General features: G+C 40.5%; 1 protein-coding gene across 1 annotated transcript; it reads right to left on the bottom strand.

Moving 5' to 3' along the window:
• Positions 1-1108: 1108 nt before the first annotated feature.
• Positions 1109-2684, bottom strand: LOC117948782 (monocyte chemotactic protein 1B-like). Its single transcript, XM_034878644.1, has 3 exons — positions 2457-2684; positions 1916-2033; positions 1109-1798 (listed from the first exon to the last, which is right to left on the bottom strand). The coding sequence occupies exons 1-3, from the start codon at positions 2521-2523 to the stop codon at positions 1684-1686; spliced, it is 300 nt and encodes a 99-aa protein (XP_034734535.1). The 5' UTR covers positions 2524-2684; the 3' UTR covers positions 1109-1683.
• Positions 2685-9517: the final 6833 nt, after the last annotated feature.

Raw genomic sequence — 9517 nt, 5'->3', positions numbered from 1 at the left:
TGGCTAGTAGTCCTTACCTAGGTACTGTCAGGGGCCTCATACTCTGCTTCTGACTGGCTAGTAGTCCTTACCTAGGTAATGGGCCTTTGCAACTCCCAACAGAGATATTATAGAAGTGAGATGTCTCACTCTGTAGCTAAAACAGAGAGCTCAACACACAGGGGGAAAAGAGGGGCTGCAGCAATAGGCAGTACAAAAAGTGAAAGTGGAAAAACTGCATTTAGTTTTGGTGCACCCGACTCCTGGAACACACCACAGCACTTACTTAGAGTCAACTCAATAATGCCTCTTGGAAAATTTAGAAATCAGGTTCTAAACCTACAAACTTCTACTTGTAACTGCTTTACTATAATTGTATTTGCTTTTGCATCCATATTATCCTGATTTATTTATCAAATCTGTTCCCGGTTCTGAATGTTGTATTGTTTTTCTATATGTCTAATGGTTGTGCTTTCTGGTGTTCTGTTTGTCCCTGTAATCTGACTCCAGGACACTGAAAATGAGGGTCGGCTCTCAATGATCTCTCGTGTAGGAATAAAGGTTGATTGAATGAATGAATGAATGAATGAATGAATAAATGAATGTAGGCCTACTGCAATGAGCAAGTGTGCGTGTGTTTTATTGCTTAAGAATTCAATTTGTCATTTGGAAGAAGGAGAATGTAGTATTTCTTCTCCCAAAAGTTATTTGGCACATTTTCAAAAGCTCATTACTCCAGTGCTGCTGAGGTGTTCATCGTTATCAGACAGACAAATGATCCCACACATCTAAAGCTTACACATGTGTGAGAAAGCTGCTCAACAGTAAGTTCCTCAGCTTAGAAAAGGAAGATCAAAAGCAATACGAGAATGTGAAGCTAGCACTTGGTATTTCTACGTGTGTATCCATCTCTATCAAAACTCCTTCTCCTTACCTTAACCTGCAAAAACACATCGCATGGAACAGACGTGTTTTCTTTGAGCAATTTGCTTAAAAGAAAACCCCAAATTGTCATCTAGAAACTTTGAAAAAGGGTCAAATTAGACCCAAGGACACGAGAGGGTTAAATAAATGCCAGTGTGTGTAGAAACTTAAGTCCTGACAAGAAGAGAGAGGGTCACACAGCCAAACCTCGACGTCTTATCTTGCTTTAATTCAAGAGGATCAAATTAGTAGCACACACATACAGAAATCAATTTCTTACATTTTAATCAATAGAATCAATTGTTTGTTGTCAAATTGTGTATTTGAATTCCTAACAGACACCAAGTGATCATTACTTTACTTTGTAGAAAAAAGACAACACGCTCAAAATGGTTCATGGTAGAAATAGTGAGGTAACCCGTAGCTTATACTATACTGATGACAACTAGTGCAGTTGGGAGGCATTGCTCTCTGACAGTGTGTGCAAGTAGCAGTATTTCTGTAAGTCAATTCAAACATTGCAGTAGTTCACAGTGTTGACGGTCACACTTTGAGTGTTGTATTAAGTGAAACATACATATTGTTCTAAATACTTAAATTATACATTTGAAATTAGAAATGTAGAAAACGGTGTGTACAGAAATGGCTCCCAGCAAATTCTATCCATGAGTATGTTACAAAACACAACTATATTTAGTATGCACTGTTTTAGGTATATATTTTGCATTTAGATAATCAGATAGCTAAAATTGGAGATAACCTGGCCACATGTTGCCCTGGTTACAGGTTGGACGTCTCTCCTGGGATGGCTTTGGCGTCCAGGTAGCTGATGAGCTGCTTCACCCACGTGGCTGAAGGTCTGACACACAGCTGACGACCGGCCACCGTCTTCAACCTGAACGCACACGCAGAAGCCAGACAGTCAGTCACTCACGTGTAGATCCAGTACAGTACATGGTCTCTGTTTAGGTGGTTTTGAATATAACACTTGATCTTAAGGTGGTGTACTTACAGGACGGCAGGGTTGGAGCACCGCTGGCTGGTCCGGATGTAGCTGGCCACTCGGTCTCTGGGCACCTTGTTCTCATTGAAACGAAAGCAGCATCTCTTTGGGCCGACACCACGCAGACCTGCCAACAAAAACCTGGAAATCAGCAACTCACAACAAACACGCAGACTCACAGACGTCATGTACTTCTTCTACTTTGGTTCCCTTTTTGATTTCCTCTGGGCCTCAAATCTGTGTCATGGCTTAGTTGCTCCATTACACATGGAAAAAAATAATAATCATGATGTGAGTTACTTACTCTGCTATTAGTATAAGAACTGGTTCAATTTAAGTAAGTAAGTTGGTGAGAAAGTAAGTAAATAGGTAAGTAAGTAAGTAATTAAGTAAGTAAGTAAGTAAGTATATGAGTGAAAAAGTAGGCAAGTTATTAAGTAGGTAAGTAAGTAATAAAGTAAGTAAGTTAGTAAATTAGTAAGTAAGTAAGTAAGTAAGTTATAAGTACATAAGTTATCTTATATCATCTAATTATCAAGCCGCTTCTTACCTTCACTCAGAGCGATGGCAGCGAGCATCAGCACAACCACAGACAGAGCGAGACGAGGAGCAGCCATCCTGAAGTGTGTGTATGTGTGTGTGTGTGTTACTGTGTAACAGTCGGTGCTGATCAGAGTCGAGCTGGCTCAACCTGTTCTCCGTGCTGTGATGACTTGGACTCCGGCTGCCTCCACATTTATACAGTTGAGGAGACGCCGGGGGAGACCCAGAGCTCCATTGAGGGACTTCTCTGAATGACGTGTCAGAGTCTCTCACCTGTATCAGCCTGCAGGGGGGTTACCAGGAGTGGGAGTTTCACATATGGGCTTTTTTGTGCATGTGTTTGTGTCCATTTCACTTCCCTAAACAAGTTAACATTGAAGGAGGAAGTATTTTCTTTGTTTTCAACGTGGTTTCCCTGTGAATTACTCACTGCTACTACTGTACTTTCTGCTCGCCGCCTTCATGTCACATCTGCAAAGTTATATTTATATATATACTGTATACATTTAGATAAATGAGTATTATAATTTTTACTTTCACATTTTGTTTGTGTTTCTAGAACAGGGCTAGGGCCAGACTGGACAATGAGATTCACATCAAGAACCACACATGTTGACATGCTTTTAAGAGAAAAAGTCAAATAATTTGACTGTAATATTATATGTCCCTTGAGCTATAGGCAACAAAGTTCCTTAGCCAGTTGTTAAGATAATTATTTATCAAAGAATGGACAAAATCACTGGAGTTAAAGGTTTGTTTATTTGCAGTACAAAGAGTACATTATACCCAGTAAGTGCAGTACAGTACAGTACAATGAGCGACTATCTGTTCCCAGCAGTGCCATTTTCCAACAGTTGGGAGTGTAGTACAAAGAAGATTCTGTCTAATGATCTCTGGTCAGGCCCGGCATCGCCTCCACATCCACACGCTCGCTGTGCTTTCCCAAGGTCAGCGGCTCTCAGGGTTATCTCATGGGAAACCGGAACAGACGTCATGCAAATGGTCTCGCCCTAAAATGAAAAAAGACTATAGCAAACAACCTTTCCAACACCATCATAGATAAGTCATAAATAGTCGTAAAAACGTTCTGCAGATTGCGATTGGATCTGATTATCAGTGTATGCATTCTACTGTAATAGGTGAGCATCTGACTGACTTATATTGCTGATCTGTACTTCTTGCGTGATTTAGTCATAATAATCCTCTTACCATCTTTGAACCGGTCATGCATGAAGACACCTTGCAGGAGCCAGAGGAGCTGGCTGTGATCACATGAATAATACATATAAACATATACGATACAATAATCTCAAGATAGTGTTGGCCACAGTCTCAGTCCTCATCATCATTGAAGATTGATGAAGATCACATGGTTGAAAGCCCAGAGGAAGCTTCTAGATGGATATCTTCCTTCCAAAATATTTAGGATTAGGGCCACATGTAAAAAATGGGTATTGAGCTCTGAGTTTAAAGTCAGAATTCTGAGAAAAGAGTTCTCAGATTTCTGACTTTTATTTAAAAAAAATCTGAGATTAAAGTCGGTGTTCTGATTTTTTTTCTCAGAATTCTGACTTTATTCTTAGAAATCTGATTTAAACTCAGAACTCAAATACATTTTTCATATATTGCCCTAATCCTCTTCCGTAGAGCCAAGATAGATGATCTGACTAGAAGATTTGGTCCAATGTTGTTGGTGATGGTGTGAGACTCCAAAGGCACTGAAAGAAATGACATGCTGAGATAGATGGACACGTGTCACTTTCTCTATACATGGTGGAAAAAAGTGGTGAAGTCAACAACACTTAAATTAACCAAAATTCTTAAATTTTGATTTGAATTTGAAAATTTACAATTTAAAGAAGCATTTATAGATTTTTGGGGTCACTTATGAATTCTTTGAAGGTGAATATGTGATTTCTTCATCACTGTGAGACTGCAATGATATTACATTGGATTTGATGTGTGTGTTTGTGTGTGTGTGTGTGTGTGTGTGTGTGTGTGCGTGTGTGTGCGTGTGTGTGTTGATCCTGTCTAATAATTCTGAGATTATTTTCCAGTGAATTTTGAAGTTCCTAAGTGTTTAGGCCTGGCTGGCTGAGTGGCACTGTATCCATGTGGTTGACAGGGGGATGTAATTATTGCATGCTTGGTTTTGTTATTCATGATCAAAAAAAATCCCCCCACCTTTACTATTTCGGGCTCCCATCCACAGCGTAGTCGGGAAGCACAGGGGGGACGTCCCCATTCAGGGCCGACATATCAGGACCGAGTCTTGAGAGGCTTGTTGTCTATTGTTGACTGTAGGCTCACTTCATTCACTCCTTTCCCTCACACTGCATTCACTCGTACGCAGGGGTGTCTGACGGGGGGGGGGATATGGGACTGACCCAGGGCCCTCATGTGTGGAGGGCCCAATAAGATGGTAGAATGGATCGCTGTGGATGCGGGAACTACAGTGAAGGCCTTTCTACAGGGCCCAGAACTGTAGTTACTTGGAAATTAAAGCCTGTTGATATGTCACATATGGCGGATTTCACTTTAGTTTCAGTGTAAGGGGAGTTTTCACACTTGACAGAGCACTCTATGTAAATTGTCACTGTTAGATTTCTCCCTCCGCTCATGAAAAGCAGAAGGACTCCTTAAAAGCTTCTTTCACTTCGTCATACTTTGTGCTTTGAGAGAGACAAACAAAGGTTTCTTCTTCTGGTTTGACCTTATATTCTCAAATACCAGCCTCACATGAGTGCCTCAGGCCCACATGGCCAAAACCACGAATTGGGTCAAAGGTCTTGACCCTGGTATTTTCTCTGAGGTGTATGCTAAAAAAGACTGATATACATTATTAGTATATTAATTTATGTCTAACAATAACTTGATTTTGATGATTCTAATGCGTACTCCGCAGGCCTGGTGCCAACGGTACTCGCAAATATGGCACTTCTTGAAGCAGTTAAGTTGTCCATTTTTATCTATTTTTGAAATAATAAGTACAACTTGACAAATTAACTATTTAAAAGTCAGTTTATCAGCATTAGATGAGATTACATTGTGAAGGTAGTTGGAAGGCCCCTTGAGATGTAGAACTTGTAGCCTGAGAGTAGTTGTGTTTTTGTGTTTGTACGGTTTATGGATGTATGATGTTGAAACAAGGGGGCAGAAAATACAGCTGAGGGGGCAAAGCCTACCATCCACCAGAAGACTTTGAACAGACTTGTTAAAACATTGATAACATGATGGTTCAACAAGGAACATTTAAGTGTTCGGACTGGTAAGTTGATGTACCCCCAAAAAATGATCCGCTGAAAAATAGACTGCATATCAATTTAGGTTCCCAAAGCATTTCTGCCCATCTAGTTTTTGTCAACTTTCCTAAAGTTTTGGTCATCTTTTCCAATGTTTTGGGGGATTTTTTAATGACTGCTAAGGAACCTTTTTTGGACTTTTTTGCGACTTTATGTTAAACCAAACTTAAGTTAGAAGATGCAACAAATCAGTCAAAGATGTTTGACTTTTTCGACCAAAGCATGTCAATAAACTGTATATGTCTGGCTCTTGATGTGATTCTCAGTTTCCATTGTGGCCCCTAGTGAAATTGAGTTGGACCCTTCTGCTCTACATACCTCTAGTGTATTTTCTTCATTAGGTGCCTTCCACCTGGTCAGTTCCCTCCCATCTGAACCATAACAACGTTTACCTTTTCCTCCCATTACTTGAATGAGCGCCTATGTGACTGAAATGTCAGGCTTCCATCACATAGACTTCCTGTATCAGAGCCCCAAACGCACTGACAGCAGGTTAACGTGCCTGGTTAGGCTTTTTGGTGCGTGTTGACCATTAAAAATGAAAAGATGTACAAAATGATGTTAAAACATGCACGTCAGACGCTGTCAGTGCATTTGGGCTTTAGGGCTCAACACGGACATACAACACAAACCAAAACTTTGCCTTTACACCTTCATCTTTAATCAACCAATCAGCTTCTTTGCCCACTACTTCCTTCAGTTGTTATAAAAAATATGCAAAAATACAAACACAGAACAATTAGCAAAAGAAATGAACTCTAAATTATAAAATGAATTACCTCCACATTGCAACTTTTAAAAAACAACACAAAAGTGTAGTCATCCTGAAGGTGTTGCGGTACGTACCAGACGTCCCAATGTTTGGACGCTGTGGATCTCTCCATGATTGAAGACAAAATGTTCAGCGGTATTGGGGTGTCAATAAAATCAGACGATTAAAAAAACTAAAGCTTATTAATAAATCTCTACATCGGCTACCACTTTGCTCCCACCCAAACCATAACTTATTTACCCATCGAGCAGATTCTCTAAAACTAGAACTACAATAGACCTATAGTGTATTTACATGACCATTTACCTAGTCATTAGTGAGGGTTTGATCTCATTTGAAGTTCACCTAGGCAGACGACAGGATTCAACCTAAAAAAAGGTTCAATTGAAAAAATGCACAGATACAAATCTTAGTAATATGAAGGATATATTAGTCATAATCATAATGAGTCATAAAGAAAGTGTCAGAGCAGCCAGGTGACCTGTGGACTCATACTGCATGTAAAAATGACAGTTGGACATACATAACGGAACAACCAACACGCATGCACGCACGCACGTTTCATTCAAACGGCAGTTAGCACATTTGTGTTGAAAGAATATAACATGGTGAGCTGCCCGAACAAACGTACACATTAATTTCAAAAAATTTAAATTCTGCCTAAAAACTGTTGTAAACATTGTTCAGCGTGCAGACCATGGAAATCAAACAGTATCTGACAACCTCAACTGTTACTGTACCGCATGTTTTATTCAGAGAAATAGGCTTCTACATGAGTGATTTTCCACACACACCACCAAAACAAATATACCGCACAGTTTGGTAGTTTTCCCGTGTTGACTGATAACAGGGACACAAACATGATCCATGTGGCCCCAGTACGGTAGATGTTTTCTGCTAACTCGTTAGCGCACATAGTGATTACTGAAAGGGAGGCACCATTGCTAACACCAACTCCTCTTTTAAAGGATATGCCCATTTCAACAAAAAAAATGATACATTTACTGTTACAGATTGGAATTACAATTCCCATGGAATAAAACCCATGCTCAGGTCAATTGACTCAGAGGTTTGTGCTGCAGCAGCCTTCCTTGGTCTGGTAGACCATAGTCTGTAAAAACAATGGACGGAGCTTCCAGATCTGAAAAGTGAAGCCGAAGCAAAGGGCTTTAAACCTGCTTTCTTCCTAATCTCTCTTCTAGTCAGAATCTGTGAAAAAATGACCCTATACTTCTTACTTGATTCATCACCATTGTAAACATTTTCATGATGAGTTCATAGTCTCAGTCTCTACTTTTAGTTTAGCAGTGAACTATTTCCACATTAATTGGAACATTTTGGTAAGAAAAAAACCGTCTTGTTCAGCTTTATGTGAACCAAGCTAGCCAGCTAGCTTCAGTGTTAGCTGGTAACTTGAGGTCTATGTTTACTACTGAATGACAGGCTTCAGAAGGGATGAAAATGAGCAACTTTCGCTCTTTAGCATTTAGCTAATACCATTGCAAACAATACTGGCTGGGCCATGTCCTCCTCCCCAGCTCCGCCCTCTCGTCCTAAAATGGTCAAATCTGGTTTTAGAACAGAGATGGCAACGGCCATATTGCCAAACTCAAGGCTTCAAAAAGCAGTCCACAAACCAATGGGTGGTGTCACGGATGCTACATCCATTATTTTTTACAGTCTATGGGTATGACTAGTAGCTCTTAGTGGCTAATGTTAGCTAACTTGCCTTAAGTCTTGCTGCTGAGACCGGCTTCTATGTTATTTTTTTGAGGCAGTTTGAGGCAATGGTAGTGACCTATCACTCAACATGGTGTAGTTCAAAGGCAGCACCATGGCATTCAGGTCTTCAGGGGACACAAGGACAGTTTTAGTATCTACATGCCTTTCAACAGTTACTCATTAAACACTGCTCTTTACAAAGTTCCAGTTCCTGTTTGACACCATGGTCATGGTGGGTCTGGTACATGTTATTATGGAACCCACGCTACTTCGTCCATGCTTACACAACCTGACCTTAACTACTCAAGGTCAATGCCTAATCCCAACCAATCAAGCTGCTCGTTGAGCGGGACGTGCCAAGACATTAGGTGGGATCCATAGTAACGTGTCTGGTTCAGATTGTGAATCGAATAAGATAAGTCAGACTTTATTTGTCCCACACTGGGGAAATTCGCTTCAGTTGAAACGTATCTAACTTGGGCGGTTGCGTCTAGCATCACGTTTTGTGTCTATCACTTCAAATGCAATCACACCGCCTGTAAAGTTGGTTTTGTTTTCAATCTGAACACACCTTAAATTGTGTTGCATTGAGTATTACACTGCTTCATGTATTTGTGTACCTAGTATGCTGTGTGTGTTCATTAGCATTTGCTTGAGTTGTGCATTATTTGTAAGTGGGCCGTCTTAATCTTTGGAACTTTTAGTACATTATGAAATGTGTTTATGTATACTTGGCATATTGTACAGGGTGTGTCCAGCGCGCCGGTCTTCAAATGTTTCTGTAATCTGAGGTTTTGCAGTTGCATCACAATATGGCTGTCGTCAGGGTGATCCATTGGGCAACTGGCTGTGCTCTAACCAGAAACTGGGCTGTATAATGTGTATAATGTATACTAGAGCAAAAATCAGATGTGCTCACAAGATGCCGATGGCTTGCTAACCAGATAGCTACAATGGATTGTTAGCTAACAAGCTGACAGTACCTACTCAAGTCACATGTTGTCCTTCAGGGGAACTCCAATATGGCTGCCAGAGGGTATGTTACATCACCTGAAATCCCCCTGTACATGATGTGTTTACAGGTTTGCCTGCTTCATGTAACTCTTCAGTATGTTTCTGTGCACACCCTCCCGTGCATGTGTTCAGTGTCATCCGAGTCTCACATGCACAAAGGTCACACCGGCATACAGTAAGTGTGTGTTCCAGGGCAAAAAGGCTCCTCGACTCATCAAGCAGCCAGAACCAAGCAAGCAAGTGAATCAAGACGCTAAA

This window comes from Etheostoma cragini, chromosome 8, assembly GCF_013103735.1.
Source record: "Etheostoma cragini isolate CJK2018 chromosome 8, CSU_Ecrag_1.0, whole genome shotgun sequence".
Classification (NCBI taxonomy): Eukaryota; Metazoa; Chordata; class Actinopteri; order Perciformes; family Percidae; genus Etheostoma; species Etheostoma cragini.
The sequence above is the reverse complement of the archived record's forward strand: the minus strand, read 5'-3'. Positions and strand labels throughout refer to the sequence as shown.

Excerpts from the sequence above, each read along its gene's own strand:
- LOC117948782 (XM_034878644.1), bottom strand. The coding sequence starts at position 2,523 with ATGGCTGCTCCTCGTCTCGCTCTGTCTGTGGTTGTGCTGATGCTCGCT. Across the intron at positions 2,034-2,456 it reads TGCCATCGCTCTGAGTGAAG|GTCTGCGTGGTGTCGGCCCA; the intron begins GTAAGAAGCGGC and ends TTTTGTTGGCAG. Across the intron at positions 1,799-1,915 it reads TGCTCCAACCCTGCCGTCCT|GTTGAAGACGGTGGCCGGTC; the intron begins GTAAGTACACCA and ends GTGTGCGTTCAG.